At 44.6% G+C, this 24,540-nt stretch overlaps 1 protein-coding gene across 1 annotated transcript in view; it reads left to right on the top strand.

Moving 5' to 3' along the window:
- Positions 1-23,107, top strand: part of LOC149429906 (uncharacterized) — a 39,379-nt gene extending 16,272 nt beyond the window's left edge. Inside the window, exons 8-14 of the mRNA XM_089666360.1 lie at positions 9,038-9,078; positions 11,560-11,674; positions 12,019-12,153; positions 12,235-12,358; positions 12,475-12,563; positions 12,659-12,800; positions 22,322-23,107. Coding sequence (XP_089522486.1) covers positions 9,038-9,078; positions 11,560-11,674; positions 12,019-12,153; positions 12,235-12,358; positions 12,475-12,563; positions 12,659-12,800; positions 22,322-23,010 — 1,335 coding nt within the window. The 3' untranslated portion in view covers positions 23,011-23,107. The remainder of the gene's footprint in view (positions 1-9,037; positions 9,079-11,559; positions 11,675-12,018; positions 12,154-12,234; positions 12,359-12,474; positions 12,564-12,658; positions 12,801-22,321) is intronic.
- Positions 23,108-24,540: the final 1,433 nt, after the last annotated feature.

Here is a 24,540-nt window from a genome sequence, read left to right on the forward strand (position 1 = left end):
TTCATTCTTCTTCTTCTTTTCATTCTTCTCATTCTTCTTTTCATTCTTCTCATTCTTCTTCTCATTCTTCTTTTCATTCTTCTTCTTCTTTTCATTCTTCTTCTTCTTTTCATTCTTCTTCTTCTGCTTTTCATTCTTCTTCTTCTTCTTCTTCTTCTTCTGCTTTTCATTCTTCTTCTTCTTCTTTTCATTCTTCTTCTTCTTTTCATTCTTCTTCTTCTTCTTCTTTTCATTCTTCTTCTTCTTCTTCTTTTCATTCTTCTTCTTCTTCTTCTTTTCATTCTTCTTCTTCTTCTTCTTTTCATTCTTCTTTTCATTCTTCTTCTTCTTCTTTTCATTCTTCTTCTTCTTCTTTTCATTCTTCGTCGTGCCCCGTGACTGCCCAAATGAGTGAAGTGTGCGGTGATTCTAAGATCGACGGCACTCATCTGCATGTCACACTGACTGACAGTATTATTTCTCTTCCCCAGCAGACTCCAAGGGCATTTAAATTAAAGGTACAGTGTTCTGCACTAATATAAAGGCTCTCTGAAGCCTAGAAACCCTTTTAATAAGTTAAATTCGCAGCGAATAAATTCGCATCAAATCGAATTTCTCCCGCAAATTTGGCGAATCAGCCGAATCGAATTTTTGAATAATTCGCTCATCTCTAATTGTAAGCTCCAAGGAGCAGGGCCCTCCTAACCCTCTTGTATTGAACTGTATTGTTGCTGTATTGTCTCCCTTTATGTTGTAAAGCGCTGAGCAAACTGTTGGCGCTATAAAAATCCTGTATAATAATAATAATTGCATTAGGTTAATGAGAAGGTTAGGCTGTGTAGTTGAGAGGTGGCTGAGGTGTGATGAGAATGATGGTGGATACTTCAGAGGAGAGAACGTAGGGTAGCCATGAAGAAAAGTGCTCAAGAAAGCCTGACACTGGGGTAGGAGGCTGATAAATGACTGCACTTGTGAGACAAGCTGGAGAAGAAGAGACACGTGCAGGGCATTTCAAAAGAGCAGAGAGGGAGGTGGAGGAAGAAAATAGAAGGTGCTGCCGCTGATGCTGCTTCTTGCTCTTGTACTTCCATTATGAATGCTAATGGTCTCCAACATGGACTTTTATTGGACAAGGCCAATCAGCAATGTCCAGACAGAGGTCAGGGGTTCTGCATCCTCCTAGAGCAGAAAGAAAACTCCTACAAGCTTTAACCAGTGCTCTGCTGAAGTCACAAGACTATTCTAACTGCTGATGAGAAAAGGTATTTAGCAGTTTATATTTACTAAAATAATTGCATTTCCATGTTCTGTATACTGTGGGGGGCCAGATATAGTCCGGGGTTTAGTAACACTTTAATACCCGTCACACCAGTTACAGTGTAGCTGACCACTGCTACACCAAGGTCACCAAACCAGTGTACACCAGCAACAGTGTCCCTGATTGTCTACACACCAGTGTCAGCAGACCAGTGTATGTCAGAAGAAGTTCCTGATCACTGCTACACTAGTCAGCAGACCAGTGCAGCCAGCAACAGTGTTCCTTGTCACCACCACACCAGTAGAGTGTTGTCTCTGCCTGTACCAATCCTGGCCTGTTTATTGACCACATTTCTGCCTGCTGCCTGGAACAATCCTTTGCCTGTTTGGTTACCATGTCTCTGTCAGCGGCCTGAACTGACCCATCTGCACATCCTGCTGACTATATTTCTGCAAGACACAAGTCCCATCCATCCCTTGCAAACAAATGCACTCCTGAAACCGCAGGAATGCTTTTGTTCTTCCATTTTCAGCCTCCTATATGTTCTGGCCAGTGAACATGGCATTCCTGGGGGCAGCCACGTACTGGTAGGCTAAGCTTGCTTGGCTTATAGCAAGGGTCTCCAAACTTTCTAAACAAAGGGCCAATTTACTGTCCTTCAAACTTTTCGGGGGGGGGGGGGGCGGACTGTGGCCAGTGGGAGTAAACAGTGCCCCATCATTGGTATTAGGGGGAGTAATAGTGCCCCATCATTGGTATTAGGGGGAGTAATAGTGCTCCATTAGTGGTATCAATGGGAGGAATAGTGCCCCATCATTGGTATCAGTGGGAGGAATAGTGCCCCATCATTGGTATCAGTGGGAGGAATAGTGCCCCATCGTTGGATTCAGTGGGAGGAATAGTGCCCCATCATTGGTGTCAATGGGAGGAATAGTGTCCCATCACTGGTATCAGTGGAGGAATAGTGCCCCATCGTTGGATTCAGTGGGAGGAATAGTGCCCCATCATTGGTATCAGTGGGAGGAATAGTGCCCCATCATTGGTATCAGTGGGAGGAATAGTGCTCCATTAGTGGTATCAATGGGAGGAATAGTGCCCCATCATTGGTGTCAGTGGGAGGAATAGTGCCCCATCATTGGTATCAGTGGGAGGAATAGTGCCCCATCATTGGTGTAAGTGGTAGGAATAGCATCCCATTGTTGGTGTCAGTGGGAGGAATAGTGCCCCATCGTTGGTGTCAATAGGAGGAATAGTGCCCCATCATTGGTGTCATAGGAGTAATAGTTCCCCATCATTGTTGTTAGTTGGAGGAATAATCTCCAAACATGGAAAGGTTTCTTCACAGTGAGAGCTGTGAAAATGTGGAATAGACTCCCTCAAGAGTCGGTTCTGGCCAGCTGAGTGGATTGCTTCACAAAAGTCCTGGATTGTTTCTTGGATACACAGAATATAACTGGATATAACATTTATAGGTAAAGTTGATCCAGGGAATACCCGATTGGCTCTCGGGGGATCAGGAAGGACTTTTTTCCCCTGCAGGAGCAAATTGGATTGTGCTTTGCTGTGTTGTTTTGCCTTCCTCTGGATCAAATGTGGGTATAGGATTATAACTTTTTTTCTATGGTTGAACTGGATGGACTTTTGTCTTTTTTCAGCCACACTATGTAACTAACTATGAATAGTGCCCCATCATGAGTATCAATGGGAGGAATAGTGCCCCATAACTGGTATCAATAGGAGGAATAGTGCTCCATAATTGGTATAAATAGGAGGAACAGTGCCCCATCATTGGTATCAATAAGAGGAAGAGTGTCCTTTTGTGAGAGGCATGAACTATGCCCCACCGTTGCTGACAATGGGGGGAATAATGCCCCAAGGGGCACATAAAAGCAAGCAAAGGGCCACATCCGGCCACCAAGCTGCAGTTTGGAGACCACTGGCTTATAGGAACTGGAACTGCTATAGGTAAAAAAAATGATTTCATTTCTTAATTTTCAAAAAAATTGTGACATAAAATTACAGTTTTAAAAAAAGTCACCATGCCTCTTATTAAATTCCTTTGGACTGTCTACTTTCCAAAAATGGGTCATTTGGGGTAATTTGTACTGTCCTGGCATGAGTTTGGCTGTCAGTACATCAGGATTGATCAATTTTCAGATATATCCCATATTTGTAGACTCTAACTTTCACACAGACTACATGATATGCAACTTACAAAATTTTATAACAGAAACTAAGAAAAATTAGTTTTTTCCTTTATGTCTGTTTTTCTTTTATATAGCAAAAAAAAATTAAACACTTAGTGGTGATTACATACCACCAAAAGAAAGCTTTATCTGTCTCAAAAATGATACATTTTGGATACAGTGTTGCACGACTGAGTAATTATCATTCAGAGTGGCAGCTGTGAAATCTGAAAAATGACCTGCGCTAGATGGGGGTGAAAGTGTCAGAACTTGAAGTGGCTAAAGTATTTTTTTATATAAATGTAATTTTGCTGTAACACATCCAGGGGCAGACTGACAACTCATGGGGCCCCCGGGCAATAGAGGATCATGGGGTCCCTGTGTCCTTGCCCAAACTCAAAAAACCCTATGAAAAAGGTACCAGGGGCATCTCATGGGGCCCCCTACTGACCCCGGGCCCTCAGGCAGTGCTTGAGTTTCCAAATGGTCAGTCCGCCCCTGAACACATCTGTAGAGCCCAGGATCACCAACCAAATATTTGTAAAAGTAACAGTCTTGATTGATTGCTTCTTCAACAGTCAGAAAACTAAACAGCTTCTTCAGCAAAGCAACTACAGTACATAGTTGTGGTATATTGCATACGATTACAACTCACCACCAGTATACCGTTCCTATACCTGGGTTAAGGTTTCTCATCCAGAACCCATCCTGGCATCCTGTACATACAGTATCCCTCCTCTGCCTTGACACGGAGGTGTCAGAGGTAATGTGGGACACCCTATGGTGTACCCTACCGAGGACATCAGCATTCTGTTACTTTCCCGGCCTGTGTTACATCACAAATTTGAACTCTTTTAGGGCCAAGAACCATCAGGTTACCCTAGCATTTGTGTGTTTGTTCTTCCTGCCAAGGAAAAAATGGCATAGGGAATCTAGAGTCCACTTAAGGGCCAGGCACTCTCGCTCTAATACTGTGTCATTTCTCTCGGCAGCTGTGAGCTTTCTACTGAGAAAGACCATGGAGTGGTCCTGCCCATTGACCTCTTGGAACAGAACGGCCCCTTTCCCTGTACTAGAGTCATCTGTTTGGATAACACACCGTTTCAAAAACCCTGGAGCAACCAGCACTGGATACTGACAAAAGACTGTTTTAAGTTCCAGGAAAGCCTCCTCAGCCTTGTCATTCCACTCAACCATGACTGACTTCTTACCCTTTGTCAAGTCCATCATTGGTGAAGTAATATTGGCAGACAGATAGTGGAGACAAACCAACGGTAGTTCCCAAACCATGCCCAAAAAAGCCAAGCTTGACTAGCCTCTACTTTGTTCATGTGGAGTTTCACCAATCCCCTACCCACAATGTACTCCACATACTTGGTCTCTTCCATGGCAATGGCACACTTTTCTGAATTAATGGTAAACCCCTCCTTCTTTAGAGAGTTCAGAACAGCCTGCACAGTGGGAAAATGGGCCTCCTAGTCTGTACTAAAAATGGAAATGGCATCCAAATTCACTGAGGTGTATTTCCAATGCAGGTGTACAGTTTTATCCATTGCCCTCTCGAACGTTGCCTTTATATTGAAAGTGACCCTGTGGTGTGGTGAATGCCATCTTTTCTCTGACTTCCTTAGTTAAAGTAGCCAGTAGCCCTTGGTGAGGTCTAAGGTGACACAGCTGGTCATAACCTCTCTATGTGTTCATCTACTTGGATATGCATCAAGATTTGATACCTCACTGAGCTTTCTGAAATCATTTCAAATCTGTAGGGTTCCATTTGGCTTTGGCACCAACACAGCCAGGCTTGAACCTTTCCTCTGCAATTCCTCAATGATATTGAGTGCGTGCATTTTCCAAACTTCCCCCAATATTACTTTCCTGTATGCCTCAGGAATGTGCTATGGTTTTACTTGTACCTTTATATTGGGTTTTGTAACAATGTCAAGCTCAGTTACTCTAGTAAGGTCTGGCAGCCCTGAAAAAAATCTTTATTCTTCTGTAAAAAATTTGCCTACAGTTTGTTACTTAAACAGGGTGGTTTCAACTGGGACTAGGTCCACCCCTACAGGGGGCTTTGATTTTACCTCAGCCAAGGCTGGTATCTTCTCTCGCACTTTCCAGAGTTTTAACAGGTTCGCGTGGCTAATTTGGTAATAATTGGTGTACTTTATAGTTTACTTCACCAACCTCTTTTTACCACCTCTAATGGCCCCTGACACCCGGCCAGGAACTTACTCTAAAATGGGGTATAAGCACAGCCACCTATTCCCCAACCTAGAACTGTCTATGTTTGGTTGGTTTGATTGTATACCCTTCTTCATGCTTCTTGTGCCTTTTGTAAATGCACCTTTACCAGAGGAAACTCCATTTTATGTGGAGTAGATGCATTTACCCAGGTTTCTTGGTCAAGCAACCAACAAGGTCTCTGCTCATAAACCAACTCAAATGAGGAAAACCCAGTGAATGCTTGATGTACCTTTCTGATGGCAAACATGAGTGCTGGAAGTAAGCAGCCCTAATCATTTCCATCTTTTTCAACAAACCACTTGAGTATAGAGTTTAGAGTCTGTTTGCACTTTTCAACCAGCCTATCTGTAGAGTTTAGAGTCTGCTTGTACTTTTCAACCAGCCTATCTGTCTGCTGGTGATAGACCGAGATGCACACTTATTTCATCTGGAATATCTTGCATAGGTCTGCCAACACCTTTGACATGAATGGTGTGCCTTGGATCGTCAAGATCTCTTTAGGGAATCCAGTCTAGGGGAAACATGTTAAACAGGCCTCACTTTGGAGGAGGTTTTCCACAGAAGGACTGCTTCTGGATACCTTGATGCAAAAATGAGTATCTCCAGAATGTGTTGGTGTCCGCAAGTTGATTTCACCAATGGGCCCACCAAATCCATTGCAATATTCTTGAATGGTACTTCAAAAATAGGCAGAAGCACCAAGGAGTTCCTAAAATGTGACACTGGAGCAGTTAATTTGCAGGCAGGACATGAACCTCAATACCTTTCACTTTAGCAGCAACCAGTAGCCAGTAGAATTGCTCTGTTATCCATGCCTCTGTTTTGGCCCCCAGGTGATCTCCCAATGCATCAATGTGTGCAAAGTCAAGTACCATGTGTCTAAATGGCTGGGGGACCAGGAATTGGTCAACCAATTCACCCCAGACTTTGGTGACTCGATATTGCAAATCATTATTGACCACAATGTCAATAGGCATTTGTGATACCCCATGAATCAGTATGTCTTATTCTCTGGCATTTTTTTTTCATCATGGGGTCACTCATTGCAATGCCTAAGGCACACCTTGGTACTTCCAGGTAAGGATGCACTGGATTAGAGGTACCTTCCCCCCTCATCCTCCAAGGTAATAGCGTATATTGGGGAAGTTTCCTCTATTGAGAATGTAGGCCTTTTCCCTGGGCCAGTTTTCCCTGTATTGTGGAAGTTTTCTCTATATAATCTTCAGCCATGACCTGCATACAAGGAGATTCCGCACTAAGGGGTCTCCTTGGGCTGTAGACCATCTACTGCAGGTTCAACATCATCAGCATTCTCTAAAGTCATACTGTCCTGCCCTTCAAGGGGAACCAAATTGCCACATTGTTCAGGCAGTCCTAAGCTCACAAGCTAACCCATTAGTTTCACAAAAAGAGGACAGCCCTGCCCCATTATGAGACTATAAATCAAGCTGGGTACCACCCCAACCTCCTGGGTAACCATACAATATGCAATGCTTATTGCCATTGGTACCAGAGGGTATTCTCTAGTATGCATGTACGCATACTACCTGCATGGTCTTCCTTATGGGGCCCACCCCACCCCTCAGTCAGATCCGGGTTGGTGGCACAGACCTTCTGGGCATAGACCCATATCATCTGTGTAGCCCCACATTCCATGGGCTCCTACTACAAGGGAAACTGAGCCTGGCTATGGCCCCAGGAGTGACACTATTAACACAGAATATTCTCATTCCTCCATGCTAGAGCAGAATTTTGAGATACTGGGGTGGTTGCTCCCTGGCATTCCTGAGTGCTGATGCCCAGGTTTGTCAACAACTTTGCTTTCTGCACTGGTAGGATTCCATAGGAGTTGACAGGTCCTAGCATGTCCTCTACAACAGTGTATCTCTTGACCATTTTTAAAAGTTGATGTACTGTCTTGGAGTCTTCATGGCTCATCCAGCACTGGAGGTCATTTGGCAGGGACCTCAGGTACCAGTCCAACATGACTCGCTCATCCAATGCCAGACAATGCCTCAGGTTGCAGCCATTTCTTAACCAGCTGAACCAAGTCATACATCTAGAATCTGGGTGGCAAGATGTACTTCCAGAGGTGCATCCTTTATGCCCATACAGCTGTATTCAACCAATGCAGGGCAGAATTTCTGCCTTTAGTCATTCATACTTATTGACATCAGCATGTCTAGGTCAAAATAGTTTTTTTGTGGACTCCCAGTGAGATAAGGGAGACAAGACAAGCCCAACGGTCTTGGGACCACCCTCCTCTTTATCTGCTCTTCTCTCAAAAGTGGCCAGAAATGCCTCCACATTATCAATAGAAGTTAGCTTTTGCAGGTAGTGGCTGGACCTCACTGTGACTGGGTTGCTTGGAGCAACAACCCTCTTCAGATGATCTGTAGCACATCCAGCTGGGCCTGTACAGATTTCTTTTGAACCTCCAGCTGAGCTGCTTGGGCCTGCTGAGCCTATATCAAGAGAGCTAAGGTTTCCTCATGGTGGCAGTTTGCTTCCACAGTGGCTTGCTGCTGAACCTGTAGCTGCACCTGAATGACCTATTGCTTATGTATCTCAGCATCCAAGTAGTGGTGGCCAGCATTTGCGGAGGCCTGCTGTTGGTCTGCTGTTCTCTAAACCAGGGTTTTTAGAATCACTTTCCTGCTGCCTTTGAAGGTTTGCAGTGTCTGTGTTGCTCTAACCCAGGACATGCAAAGAATGTTCACAAAATAACAGAATTTCGGCATTCCTGATTCAGTTTTGGATGTGCCCAGACTTTATTATTAACACACCAATAGGAGAAGGACCCCATTATATAAGTGGTCAGTGTGTGTCTTACATTGGTGATCAGTGGGAGAGGGATCCCCTTAATCAGTGGTCAGTGTGGTGGACCCTTACATCAGTGACCAATGGGAGAAGGATACCCTTATATCAGTGGTCAGTGTAGTGGTCCCTTACATTGGTTAACAATTACCCCTTATATCAATGGTCAGTGGGAGGACATGTTTATCATCATCAGTGGGAAGACTGCCCCCCTTACAGATCACTGATGTCAGTTGTTACTGAGAGACAGAAATTGTTCATTGCTGAAGGAACCCTGCCTGGGAAAGGTTGGACTAGGCAGTCATATATTTCTGTCCCCCTTGGTGGGAGTGGTGGTGACCCCTCTATAAGGATCTACAGTCCATACACACCCAGCACAAGGCTGGGGTCACACTACCAGACGCTTCTCGGGGCTGCAGTTCCTCTGAGCTCCACAAGGTGGTGATCTCACTTCTACCCAGACAGGAAGTCTATGGAATACAGACAGGAAGTGATGTCAGGTACAGACAGGAAGTGATGTCAGGTATAAATAGGAAGTTTGGTGAGTTGAAAGGCAGTAGAGAGGAGACGTTGGTGGAAGTGGCAGCATTGGAGGTAATAAGATGTTATGTTCTATTTATACTCAGTAACCCCCCGTCATGTCCATCCTCTTCCTCCATAGTCACTGTGACGTCTTTTATCTCCAGCAGGTGATGATACACACATATATAGTGTGGGAACCCAGATTAACCCCTTCAGGGGCACAACATTCCCCCACTTCCGGGGCCAGAACATTCTCCTCATTGTGGAGATGGGTCACCTTCTCACCCTTGCAGTCTCTTGTAACGAGGGATGCTTGAGGTGATTGTAGCTGTATCGGTGCACTTGGCACAGACACAACTGAGTAATGCCTGTTTTTATTTGCACTAACATCCAAGTTTTCAGGACATGCTCTCAAGGTGTGCCCCCTTCTTCGAGGTCCACGCAGTACCAATGATTAGGACTGCTTGGACCTTTCAGGCACACCTTGAAAGCTTGTCATGAAAATGTGGATGTTGGTGCAAATAAAAAGTATGACAGGAAATACTCAATTGTTTCTGTACCAAGCGATATGATTCAGCTTCGGGATGTAACAACATTTAAACTTCCATGCCCTTCCTTTGGAGATACCAACACCCCACCCATGCCTGACTACTTCCTCCATGCATCTCGGGCTCCTCTGCTCCTTCTGCAGGCCTGGGACTGGTATGGCGGATGGAGTGGAGGGGGATGAGTTCTCGGATGTCCCCTCCGGTGAATGAACCCAGAAGAGAGGAACATTTCATGACTTCCAGGCTCAGAGCTGTCCTTCCCCCGGTCACTGTGGTCAGGGAAGGAGAGGAGGAATCCCCATCTGTACTGATCACCTTCACTGGGGTCCATAGGTGAAGTTAGGGATTTAACCGCTTGCCCTCAGCCCTATAGGAGATGTACTGTTACAGGGTGGCAGGGCTGCACAAAATCATGTGTATATATACGTGATTTGTATTTCCGGGTAGGAGGTGCACACTACCCTACCTGCTCTGCTTTTGGAGGCTTAAGATGTCAATCACTGGGTCCAGGCTGGCATTCGGTGATCATCGGGGAAAGTTGACAGGGGAGAGACCTGTGTAAACAACACAGGTCTCTCTCCTGTTAGCAAGGACATGCTGCTTTGTATCTCTCTGCACAACATGTTGCCCAACACACACAGTTAACCCTTTGATCGCCCCACATGTTAACCCCTTCCTGCCCAGTGCCATTAGAACAGTGTCTGTGCTTTTTATTAGCACTGATCACTGTATTGGTGTCACTGGGGATGTCAGTGGCAGTTAATCAGTTCCCACTCAGTGTCAAAATGCCCGCCACAGTCCCGCTATAAGTCGCTGATCGCCACCATTACTAGTATAAAGATAACGGAATAAAAATCCCAGTATATATACCGCCATTTGTAAATGCTATAACTTTCACGTAAACCAATAAATTTACACGTATTGGGATTTTTTTTAGCAAAGACACGGAGCAGAATACATTTTGGTCTAAATTTATGACGAAATTAGATTTTTTTTTTTTTTTTTTACTGGACATGTTTAATAGCAAAAAGTCAAAAATATTTGTTTTTTTTATAAAAATTGTCAGTCTTTTTTTTTGTTTGTTTATAGCGCAAAAAATAAAAAATGTACAGGCAATCAAATACCACCGAAAGAAAGCTCAAATCGTGGGAAAAAAGGACGTTAATTTATTTGAATGCAGCGTTGCATGACTGCGCAATTGTCGGTTAAAATAACGCAGCGACGTAACGTAAAAAATGGCGTGGTCAGGAAGGGGGGGGGGGGGGAATCCTCCGGAGGGCAAGGGGTTAAAGTGTTGTTTTTGCACCATTTTATGGAACCATTTCAGTAGAAGTTTGTTACGGTTTCATGGGGACATGCAATTTTAAGGGGTTGACATACCTGTGTGTAAATATTTTACTAGCAAAAAGTATGTATGTGTGTACTGTATGTGTGTGTATATGTATGTGTGTACTGTATGTGTGTGTATATGTATGTGTGTACTGTATGTGTGTGTATATGTATGTGTATATATATATATATGTGTATATATATATATGTGTAACACTCAGCTCTCCTCCCTTACACTCTGGCAACAGACTGTCCCCCAGGTGTCCTCCTTTCCAGTGAAGGGCTATGGGCTCTGCATTGGCCTTGACAAGGTCAGAGAACCTGCGACTGATGGAGCATAGGGAAGAAGTTGTTGCATGACCTGGTCCTAAAAATACGTATTACCTGTGCTGTTTGGCTCTATGCTGTGTGATATTTTGCTACAGCCTACATTTGTTCAGAATAGAAAAAGTATAAAGAATTCCTATGTTCGCCTAATTCACTCAGAACAAATGTACCTGTGTATATGCTGGGGAAATGGCTATACAATTTTGTTTTTAACAAATAGACCCTTAAGTAACTCAGTTTGCTTGTTCCAATTCCCACTGAGAGAAGCTCATCTATTAACCCCTTTTATCCCTTTCCTAATATTGTACAACTAATAAAACCCAAATAATTCTATGTAATCCATCTACAGAGCAACCCCCATAGATCACATGACCACACCAATGAGGATGGAGGAGGACCGGAGTCACATGACTGAGAAGATACTAAACCTCACCCTGGAGATCATCTACCTGCTGACCGGAGAGGTGAGGAGGATTCTGGGAGGTCACATGACATCACTCTTATCTCTGTTAATAAAACAGACCTGACCGGAGAGGTGAGGAGGATTCTGGGAGGTCACATGACATCACTCTTATCTCTATTAATAAAACACAGACCTGACCGGAGAGGTGAGGAGGATTCTGGGAGGTCACATGACATCACTCTTATCTCTGTTAATAAAACACAGACCAGACTGGAGAGGTGAGGAGGATTCTGGGAGGTCACATGACATCACTCTTATCTCTATTAATAATACACAGACCTGACCGGAGAGGTGAGGAGGATTCTGGGAGTCTAACATGATATTCTTATCGGTTCCTCAATACAGAGATTTCCTCCTGTGAAGTCAGGTGATCATATGACCATCACAGTGCCTCCATGTGACTCCCTAAACCCTGAGAGACACAACATGCAGAAGATTCTAGAAGTCACCAAGAAGATGATGGAGCTGCTGACAGGAGAGGTGAGCCGGGAATTCTGGGACATTCTCCAGTAGCAGACAAGGGATGTGTCTGGATGGTGACTGTATCATTGTGTGTGTCAGGTTCCTATAAGGTGTCAGGATGTCACTGTCTATTTCTCCATGGAGGAGTGGGAGTATTTAGAAGGACACAAGGATCTCTACAAGGACGTCATGATGGACAATCAGCCACCCCTCACATCACCGGGTAAGAGGAGACTTTATTGTAAAGGAGAGAGCAGTACGGAGGATCCACCTAGATCCCCCATCATCTGATAAACACATAGAAACAATGGATTCAGTCAGTGTGTGTGTTTCCTACAGATGGATCCAGTCATGGGAACCCACCAGAGAGATGTCCCCGTCCTCTGTATTCCAAACAGGAAGGTCACATTGTCCCTCACCATTACAAGGTTGGTGGGACAGAACATCTAGAACATAGATTTGAGGAGATATATGTGTTTTTTCTGTGAGTTTATATTTTACAGATATTTTTTTCTTGGTTTAGGGTGAAGATCTCAATATTCTAAAAGTTGAGATTAAAACAGAAGAAGAAGAAGCGTATGTGAGGGATGATCAGCAGTCTATGGAGGAGGATGGAATAACGGGGACATTTATAGAGGAGGACACTCCTACAGAGATCAGCACAGGTGGGTCATGAACACTAAATCCATTCCTCCACCCATACTGCTCACTGATTGGTCCAGAGTAGGGCGTATTGCAGAGTACTGGGTGATATCAGAAGGGGGTGATCGGTGGATGGAGAAGGGCTGGCAGTGGGGTAGTGCAGTGGATGGAGCAGTGGCAGCAGATTGGAAGTGAATAAAGATAGAGTGCAAGGGCAGTGTGGCGCTGGCTGTGTCTTTGTCCCAGGATCCCTCCCTTGTGTCCCGTTCCCCTGGTGCCTACTCACCCCTAGCCAAGCCTATGTGCTTCAGGAAGAAACCTGTTTCTGCTTTTACCCAAATCATGAGTACCAGATGCCTCCCTCTATTCCTGGCTCCTTCCAGCCCTGATCCAAGGTCCCTCTGACCATCCCTGGCTGTCTGTGGTCCCCTCTAACACTGTCCTCTGCCCTTTACTCCTCCCAAGAGCTATCTCCTCTTCCTGCACCTCCCATCTTCCCTGCTCCCCTCATTCCACACTGATCTACTCTACAGAACACTGCACCTCTCATTCCACACTGATCTACTCTACGGAACACTGCACCCCTCATTGTTCACACTGCCCCCTCCCCATAGAACACTGCACCCCTCACTATACACCCCGTTTACACCTCATAGAACACTGCCCCCACCCCATAGAACACTGCACCCTTCACTATACACACTGCCCCTCCCCATAGAACACTAAAGCCCGCACTATTCATCTTGCCCCCACCCCATAGATCACTGCACCTCTCATTGTTCACCGTGCCCCCAACCCATAGATCACTGAATCCTTCACTGTTTACCCTGCTCCCCACCCCATAGAACAATGCACCCCTCACTATACACACTGCCTCTCCCCATAGAACACTGAAGCCCTCACTGTTCACCCTAACCCCACCCCATAGATCACTGCACCCTTCACTGTTCACCCTGCCCCCACCCCATAGATCATAGTTAGTCTGGCTGAAGAAAGAACAACAAAAGTCCATCCAGTTCAACCATTAAAAAAAAAGTTATAATCCTATACCCACAGTTGATCCAGAGGAAGGCAAAAAAACCCAGCAAAGCACGATCCAATTTGCTCCTGCAGGCAATCGGATATTCCCTGGATCAACTTTACCTATAAATGTTATATCCAGTTATATTCTGTGTATCCAAGAAACAATCCAGGACTTTTTTTTAACCCCCTAGCGGTTTTCCCGAGTCTGGCTCAGGGTTAAATCTAACTGTCAAAAGTGGTAACCCCAAGTCAGACTCTGGGTCGCTGCAAAATACATACCTGGTTCTGCGATCCACGCCCGGGTCCTGCAGTCGCCTCGAGCCATCCGCTCTGACCGGCTATCTCACATTGATCTGTGTGATCAGTGTGAGACAGTTGCGCTGTGCCGGCGGGAATTTAAAACTTAGACCTGTGTAAACATAAAGTGTTACTCAAGTGAATACATTGTATCATTACCTCAGATACAGTGAAGGAAATGCGTATTTAATCCCCTGCTGATGTTGAATGTTTGCCCACTCACAAAGACATGATCGGTCTAAAAATGGAATGTTTGGTGTATTGTAACACTGAGAGACAGAATAGCAACAACAAACTCAGCAGAAATGCATGTCTAACAAATGATGACTGATCTGCATGTTCATGAGGGAAATAAGGATTTGATCCCCTATCATTCAGCAGGATTTCTGGCTACCAGGTCTCTTTCATACAGGTAACAAGCTGAGATTAGAAGCAGTCTCCTAAAGGGAGTGCTGCTAATCTCATTTTGTTACCTGTATAAAAGACACCTGTCTACAGGAGCAATCAAACAATCAGATTCCAAACTCTCCACCATGGCAAAGACCAAAGAGCTGTCCAAGGATGTCGGGACAAGATTGTAGACCTACACAAGGCTGGACTGGGCTACCAAACTATCGCCAAGCAGCTTGGTGAGAAGGTGACAACAGTTGGTGCAATCATTCACAAATGGAAGAAACACAAAACAACTGTCAGTCTCCCTAGGTCTGGTGCACCATGCAAGATCTCACCTCATGGAGTGTCAATGATCATGAGAACAGTGAGGAATCATCCCAGAACTACACGTGAGGATCTTGTCAATGATCTCCAGGCAGCTGGGACCACAGTCACCAAGAAAACAATTGGTAACACACTACGCCGACAAGGATTGAAATCCTGCAGTGCCCGCAAGGTCCCTCTGCTCAAGAAAGCACATGTCCAGGCCCGTCTGAAGTTTGCCACTGAACATCTAAATGATGCAGAGGATGACTGGTGGAAAGTGTTGTGGTCAGATGAGACCAAAATCCAGCTCTTTGGCATCAACTCAACTCCCCGTGTTTGGAGGAGGAGGAATGCTGCCTATGACCCCAAGAACACCATCCCAACTGTCAAACATGGTGGAAACATTCTGCTTTGGGGGTGTTTTTCTGCTAAGGGGATAGGACAACTGCACCGCATCAAAGGGACGATGGACGGGGCAATGTACCATCAAATCTTGGGTGAGAACCTTCTTCCCTCAGCCAGGGCATTGAAAATGGGTCATGGATGGGTGTTCCAGCATGACAATGACCCAAAACACACGGCCAAGGCAACAAAGGAGTGGCTCAAGAAGGAGCACATTAAGGTCCTGGAGTGGCCTAGCCAGTCTCCAGACCTTAATCCGATTGAAAATCTGTGGAGGGAGCTGAAAGTTCGAGTTGCCAAATGTCAGCCACCAAACCTTAATAACTTGGAGAGGATCTGCCAAGAGGAGTGGGCCAAAATCCCTCCTGAGATGTGTGCAAACCTGGGGGCCAACTACAGGAAACATCTGACCTCTGTGATTGCCAACAAGGGATTTACCACCAAGTACTAAGTCATGTTTTGTGAAGGGGATCAAATACTTATTTCCCTCATGAACATGCAGATCAGTCATCATTTGTTAGACGCATTTCTGCTGAATTTGTTGTTGCTATTCTGTCTCTCAGTGTTACAATACACCGAACATTCGATTTTTAGACCGATCATTTCTGTGTGAGGGGCAACCATTCAAAATCAGCAGGGGAGCAAATACACATTTTCTTCACTGTATGTCCATAGTGCAGTTTTTCAGTTTCTGTGACTAAAAACAGTTTTGCATTCATGGCTTCCAAAAAGCCTCTCGCTAGCGCCAAAGCTGTTTTTTAAGAGCTAGCAAACAGCGACAGTGAGGAGCTACTTGAATTGAGCGATAGTGACTCATGTGGAAATTTGTCTTCAGACACCGACAGTGAAGACAGCGCCGAATCTGAGATTGACGTGAGTGATCTGCAAACGTGGTGCACTATCGATTGCGATACTCCAGCGCCACCAAGATTCCCGTTTACCGGCGCACCTGGTATGAAAGTCCACGTTGAAGGTGACAACCCCTTGGCGTACTTAGAATTGTTTCTGACCGATGAGGTTATTGAAATAATCGTGACGGAGACAAACAGGTACGCAGCGCAACAACTAGCTGCTCCACACAGCAGGTTTTCACGAAGCAGAAAGTGGGAACCTGTCACCAAAGAGGACATTTGGCTGTTTCTCGGCCTAATTATTCTGCAAGGAGTGGTGGGGAAACCGCTGCAGAAGTGGTACTGGACCACCAACAAAATGCTTGCCACGCCATTCTTTGGCACAGTCATGTCGGAGTACTGCTTTTCACTCATCATGAAATTTTTGCACTTTGCAAACAATGATAATTTTGACGAATCGACTCATCCGGCCCCCAAACTAAAGAAAATTTGGGAAGTCTCCCAAATAATTCTCAGGAATTTCCAGCAGAGCTATGTGCCAGAGAGAGACATCTGTATAGACGAAAGTCTAATGGCCTACAAGGGAAGGCTCAGCTGGATACAATATATCGCATCCAAGAGAGCACGATTTGGTGTCAGATCCTACCTGCTGTGCGAATCCTCTACCGGCTACATCTGGAACACAATTATTTACACCGGCAAAAGAACAAAAGTTGATCCAAAGTACAGCAACTATGGAATGGCAACATCTTCCGTCCTGTCACTGATTGAGCCTCTGCTAAACCAAGGTTACTGCATAACAATGGACAAGTTCTACACCTCTCCAGAACTTTACAAGGTTCTTCTGCAGCACAAAACGGATGCCTATGGAACCGTTCGGGCTAACCGGCGCAACCTTCCATCGATGTTTGGAAAAACCAAACTGAAGCCTGGAGGAATAGTTGCCTGGCAGAAAGGCAAAATGATGGCACTGAGATGGCGGGATAAGAAGGATGTGTGCCTGATGAGTACCGTTCACAATGCCTCCACAGTGATGGTCCAATCAAAAGGTGGGAAACACATGCAGAAGCCGCAGGTTGTTATTGACTACAACAGAACCATGGGAGGTATCGACAGAGCTGACCAAGCTATGACATTCTATCCAGCAATGAGAAAACAACAGAAAAAATATTACAAAAAGATTTTCCGGCATCTTCTAGAACAGTGCTTGTGGAATGCCTACATTCTGTTCCGCAAAAACAGTGACAACCCTGTGCTTCATGCGGACTTTATCTGGAAAGTTGCGGAATCCATCTTCCTGAAACACCAAACGCCATCAATGTCTGTGGGTAGATCCGGGCGACGTGCTGTGGGAGTTGTCAACCCAGAACGCCTGACTGGACGTCACTTTATAGACCACATCCCACCAACCCAAAAAAAGGCAGCACCTACCAGGATGTGCGTGGTATGTTGCTCTCGGCGAGATGAGAGTGGAAAAAAAATCCGCAAAGAAACGAGGTTCCACTGTCCTGATTGTGATGTCGGACTTTGTGCAGTCCCGTGTTTCAGGATATACCACACGCGGGATGTTTTCTAGGACAATATGCACTGTCTATATAATATTGTTTGGACAGAGTTCTGTGTGTTTGATTTGATTACATTATTTCATTTATCATTATATTATTTTTATAATTTATGATTTAATGTATTAAACGTTATCGCACCCGGGATGTCTACTAGACTCTTGTTTAAACAGATTTCAGTGAGTTATTCCTAAGAATTACAGGCCTACAATAAAAAAAACAACATATTTCCAATTGAAAACAATGAACTGCTTTGAGCACAGAAATACTGACATATTCAGACCGCTAGGGAGGTTAAAGCAATCCACTGAGCTGGCCACAACCAACTCTTGAGGGAGTCTATTCCACATTTTCACAGCTCTCACTGTGAAGAACCTTTCCATGTTTGGAGATTACATTTCTTTCCCTCCAGATGTAAAGAGTGCCCCCTTGTCCTCTGTGATGACCTCAGGGTGAATAACTCTACACCGAGTTCACTATATGAACCACTGATGTATTTATACATGGAGATCATATCCCCTCTTATGTATTATACATGGAGATCATATCCCCCTTATGTATTATACATGGTGATCATATCCCCCTTATGTATTATACATGGAGATCATATCCTCCCTTATGTATTATACATGGAGATCATATCCCCCCTTATGTATTATACATGGAGATCATATCCCCCTTATGTATTATACATGGAGATCATATCCCCCCTTATGTATTATACATGGAGATCATATCCCCTCTTATGTATTATACATGGAGATCATATCCCCCTTATGTATTATACATGGAGATCATATCCCCCTTATGTATTATACATGGTGATCATATCCCCCTTATGTATTATACATGGAGATCATATCCTCCCTTATGTATTATACATGGTGATCATATCCCCTCTTATGTATTATACATGGAGATCATATCCCCCTTATGTATTATACATGGAGATCATATCCCCCCTTATGTATTATACATGGAGATCATATCCCCCCTTATGTATTATACATGAAGATCATATCCCCCCTTATGTATTATACATGGAGATCATATCCCCCCTTATGTATTATACATGGAGATCATATCCCCCCTTATGTATTATACATGGAGATCATATCCCCCCTTATGTATTATACATGGTGATCATATCCCCCTTATGTATTATACATGGAGATCATATCCCCCCTTATGTATTATACATGGAGATCATATCCCCCCTTATGTATTATACATGGAGATCATTCCCCCCTTATGTATTATACATGGAGATCATATCCCCCCTTATGTATTATACATGGAGATCATATCCCCCTTATGTATTATACATGGAGATCATATCCCCCCTTTTGTATTATGCATGGAGATCATATCCCCCTTATGTATTATACATGGTGATCATATCCCCCCTTATGTATTATACATGGAGATCATATCCCCCCCTTATGTATTATACATGGAGATCATATCCCCCCTTATGTATTATACATGGAGATCATATCCCCCCTTAATCTCCTCTTCTCAGTAGAGAATACATTCAGGTCCTCTAATCTTTCCTCATAGCTGATCTCCTCCATGCCTCGTATCAGTTTAGTTGCCCTTCTCTGTACTTCCTCCAGTTCCCCAATGTTCTTTTTGTGAATTGGTGCCCAATACTGAACTGCATATTCCAAATGAGGTCTTACTAATGATTTGTACTGGGGGGGGGGGGGGGGGGGGGGGAATGATATCTCTCTCTCTCTGGAGTCTATACCTCTCCTAATACAAGAGAGAATTTTGCTCTCTTTAGAACCTGCAGCTTGGCATTGCATGCCATTATTGAGTTTGTGATCTACCAGAACCCCCAGATCCTTCTCCACCCTCGACCCCTCCCAGATCCTTCTCCATTATTGACCCCCCCCCCAGATCCTTCTCCATTATTGACCCCCCCCAGATCCTTCTCCATTATTGACCCCCCCAGATCCTTCTCCACCATTGCCCCCCCAGATCCTTCTCCACCATTGATCCCCCCAGATCCTTCACCATTAACCCCCCCAGATCCTTCTCCACCATTGACCCCCCCAGATCCTTCTCCACCATTAACCCCCCAGATCCTTCTCCACCATTGACCCACCCAGATCCTTCTCCACCATTGACCCCCCAGATCCTTCTCCACCATTGACCCCACCCTGATCCTTCTCCACCATTGATTCCCCCAGTTGTACCCCTCTAGTATGTATGATGCATATTCTTAATCTCAAGTGCAGAGCCTTACATTTATCAACATTAACCCTCATTGGCCCCATAGTCCCCCCAATTACAGAGCATTGAGGTCAGCTTGTAAATTGGAGACATCCTGTAAGGACGTTATTCCCCGGCACAGCTTGGTGTCATCTGCAAAGACTGAAATGGGATTTATAATCTCAGACCCCATATTGTTTATAAATATATTAAAAAGATCACTGCTCCCCCTGCCCCCCACCCCATAGAACAATGCACCCCTCACTATACACACTGCCCCTCCCCATAGAACACGGAAGCCCTCACTGTTCACCCTGCCCCCAGCTTTCTCTGTTCACCCTGCCCCCACTCTATAAAACTCTGCTGATCTCAATTCACCCAGCCCCCATGCTGTATAACACGGTACCACTCACAATTCATCTGCCCACCTTGACCCACTTTAAAGGGCACTGCATCTCTGACATTGTCCCCAACCACATACTGCTCCACTCCATTATAATACTGCCTCCACCCCATACTGCACCACTCACTATTTACCCTGCCCCCACCCTATACTTTCCCAGATTGTATGACACTACATCCAAATTATTTACACTTCTCCAACCCCATACTGATCCATTCTATTTAACACTGCACCCTGATTGTACAAGGGAGCACCCATCATCCCCATGTATAATGCTGCACCCATGCTATGCACCCTTCCTCCCACCCAATGCAGCAACTTTCCGGTATTGGGAAGGCCCTGTATATCACTGCATTTTAGTATGTACCCTACTCCCTTCTTTTACTGTGGGACGCCACACCTCTTTACTGTGAACACTGCCCCATCATAGTACCAGGGATCCCCATTCTCCATAACCCTGCACCCCCTTACTGTGTACCCAGCCACATGCCCCCATTTGTACTGGGGAGCCCTACTTGGCTGTACCCCCTTATGTACCCCTGCCCCATCTCATTCTGCTCACTAGTAGTACTCAGAAGCCCCACTCTCTAGAACACAGCACCCTTTTCTACTTGCCCTGCCCCCAACTCATACTATTTTTCTTGGTACTGGAGAGCCCAATCTCCAAAACACTGCACCCTACTGCAGTACACCCCATCCATACCACAATTCTACTTCATCTGCTCCAGGTATGGCGGCCCCACTCTTCAAAATACTGCACTATGTAGTATTTACATACCTTCCCTTCTCTAATATTTTGTTGGGGTGAAGACAAAATTGCATTTGTGGGGGCCCATGAAAATGTTTGCCCAGGGTCCAATCAATATTAAAGATGGCCCTGCAGCCTGTAATACTCTGGTCACTTTTCCTGAGCTGTGTTCCCCGTTCCTGGATTTCTCTTGGATAATCTTCCTTCTCTGTGCTGCAGACACAATTTATGTATCTAGACTGGATTTATGGAGATTCTGGGGTTCAGCTGGCAGCAAATTGTTCATTTTCACCATAGACATTGCTAGACCTGGTCAACTGGGGCATGTTTCTTGGGTCTTTTGACACTTATCCCAGGGCTAGAAAGATCTCTTACAGAGCAATTCTCCTAGGGTTACTTGCTTTTTTCTGGCTGTGCCGGGTGGAAGGATATGTCTGTATAGTCTCAGACCCAAGTCACTGAGTGGTAGGAGATCAGAGGAGCCATTTCCTAGTTCCCTTGAGGGTGGAATTGTAAGCTCCTCAGAGACCAAGCTGCCTGATGTGGGCGGAGTCCTGGTTTGGGGGAACCAATCTGCTCCTGTCTAGTAATCCTCTGTCTTTGTATTTTAGTCCATGGCCGGGAAACAGGAACCATAAGTGATATCACTACAAGAAACCGGAACCAGAAGTGATCTCACAGCTGGCCTAAGGGAGTAGCTGTTAGTAGCAGCCGTTGCATAAATAATGCATCAGATGGTAGGCTAGTCAAGAGGTTCCTACAAAAGGCGGTTATTAGACTACAGCAATGTTGGGGTTTTCTTCCTCTCTTTTTCACCAGGATCTTTTACATGTTAATAATAATGTGATAACATCCTCACACTTTGGACCCTTAAACAGAAAGTGATAATGAGGGAGGAGTCAATACCCCAATGATGGTGGTCTTCAGGATCAGTCCAGTCTTCATCTTGGTTGTTCTCCCCCCCCATCCTCACTCTCTGACCTCCGGTGGGGCTCAGCCTCGCTGTTCTTTATGACTAAATCATGGACTAAATAAGGAAGTGCAGTACTTCTTGTGTTGGGAAGATGGCGATGAGTGATAGAGGGGGTGGGGAACCTTGTCCTATAATCCCCTCATCACTGTCCCTCCTATAAAAGACAGTTCTGATTGTTTCCTCACTCTCTGACTAAGGTTCATGAATAAAGAAATGACCTGATAGGAGATCAGAGGAGACATTTCCTAGTTCCCTTGAGAGTGGAATTGTAAGCTCCTCAGAGACCAAGCTGCTTGATGTGGACGGAGTCCTGGTTTGGGGGAACCAATCGGCTCCTGTCTAGTAATCCTCTTTGTCTTTGTATTTTAGTCCATGGCCGGGAGATGAGGAAAACCTCTGAGGATTGTCTCACTTTGTCTCCAGACTGGAAAGTAGAAGATGAGGACATCACACAGTATAGTCCAGGAGAAAACCCGGCTCCCTCCAATGTCCATCTGGCACCACACAGTGTAGATGGACCATCGTATTCCTTGTATCCTGAGGAGCCTCGAACTGTGAGGGATGCTGCCATCCTTCCAAAAGAAAAGAGATTTTCCTGTACTGAGTGCGGGAAGCTCTTCCATTTTAAATCCGGACTAAATGTGCATAGAAGATGTCACACGGGGGAGAAGCCACATTCCTGCCCAGAGTGTGGGAAATGTTATTCAAAGTCATCCCATCTTTACAGACATCAGAGATCTCACACAGGAGAGAAGCCATATACCTGTTCTGAGTGCGGGAAATGTTTTTCACAGCGGTTCACTCTTAAAGTACATCAGAGATCTCACACCGGGGAGAAGCCGTATTTCTGTTCCGAGTGCGGAAAATGTTTTTCACATAAATCCAATCTTTATAGTCATCAGAGATTGCACACAGGTGGGAAGCCGTATTCCTGTCCTGAGTGTGGGAAATGGTTTGTAAAAAAATCAGAACTTATCACACATGAGAGGTCTCACTCGAGGGGAAACCATATTGCTGTTGTGAGAGTGGAAAATATTTTGTATAAAGATTTGAACTGAAAAGAAATTATGCAGCTTACAAAAATGCAGCATCAAGTGTAGACCAATATACACAGCAAACAATCATAGGAAATAATAAATCAGATTCTCATATGTATCACCGGCTGCAGAATCTTCAATAAGTCTTATGAGTGTGCTTACCTCTGCACTCTGTCTGGTGACCTATATACAGTGGGGATCGAAAGTTTGGGCACCCCAGCTAAAAATTTGTATTAATGTGCATAAAGAAGCCAAGGAAAGATGGAAAAATCTCCAAAAGGCATCAAATTACAGATTAGACATTCTTATAATATGCCAACAAAAGTTAGATTTTATTTCCATCATTTACACTTTCAAAATAACAGAAAACAAAAAAAATGGCGTCTGCAAAAGTTTGGGCACCCTGCAGAATTTATAGCATGCACTGCCCCCTTTGCCAAGCTGAGACCTGCCAGTGTCATGGATTGTTCTCAATCATCGTCTGGGAAGACCAGGTGATGTCAATCTCAAAGGTTTTAAATGCCCAGACTCCTCTGACCTTGCCCCAACAATCAGCACCATGGGTTCTTCTAAGCAGTTGTCTAGAAAACTGAAACTGAAAATAGTTGACGCTCACAAAGCTGGAGAAGGCTATAAGAAGATACCAAAGCGTTTTCAGATGTCAATATCCTCTGTTCGGAATGTAATTAAGAAATGGCAGTCATCAGGAACAGTGGAAGTTAAAGCAAGATCTGGAAGACCAAGAAAAATATCAGACCGAACAGCTTGCAGGATTGTGAGAAAAACAATTCAAAACCCACGTTTGACTGCACGATCCCTCCAGAAAGATCTGGCAGACACTGGAGTTGTGGTACACTATTCCACTATAAAGAGATACTTGTACAAATATGGTCTTCATGGAAGAGTCATCAGAAGAAAACCTCTTCTACGTCCTCACCACAAAAATCATCGTTTGAACTTTGCAAATGAACATATAGACAAGCCTGATGCATTTTGGAAACAAGTTCTGTGGACCGATGAGGTTAAAATTGAACTTTTGGGCCGGAATGAGCAAAGGTACGTTTGGAGAAGAAGGGGCACAGAATTTAATGAAAAGAACCTCTGTCCAACTGTTAAGCATGGGGTTGGATCAATCATGCTTTGGGGTTGTGTTGCAGCCAGTGGCACAGGGAACATCTCACGAGTGGAAGGAAAAATGGATTCAATAAAATTTCAGCAAATTTTGGATGGTAACTTGATGCCATCTGTGAAAAAGCTGAAGTTAAAGAGAGGATGGCTTCTACAAATGGATAATGATCCTAAACACACCTCGAAATCCATGGGGGATTACATCAAGAGGCGTAACCTGAAGGTTTTGCCATGGCCTTCACAATCTCCTGACCTCAACATAATTGAAAATCTATGGATAGACCTTAAAAGAGCAGTGCGTGACAGACAGCCCAGAAATCTCAAAGAACTGGAAGACTTTTGTAAGGAAGAATGGGCAAAGATACCTCAAACAAGAATTGAAAGACTCTTGGCTGGCTACAAAAAGCGTTTACAAGCTGTGAT

This window comes from Staurois parvus, unplaced genomic scaffold (genome assembly GCF_062004578.1).
Source record: "Staurois parvus isolate SC_StPar_1 unplaced genomic scaffold, SC_StPar_1.0 ptg002686l, whole genome shotgun sequence".
NCBI classification, from domain to species: Eukaryota; Metazoa; Chordata; class Amphibia; order Anura; family Ranidae; genus Staurois; species Staurois parvus.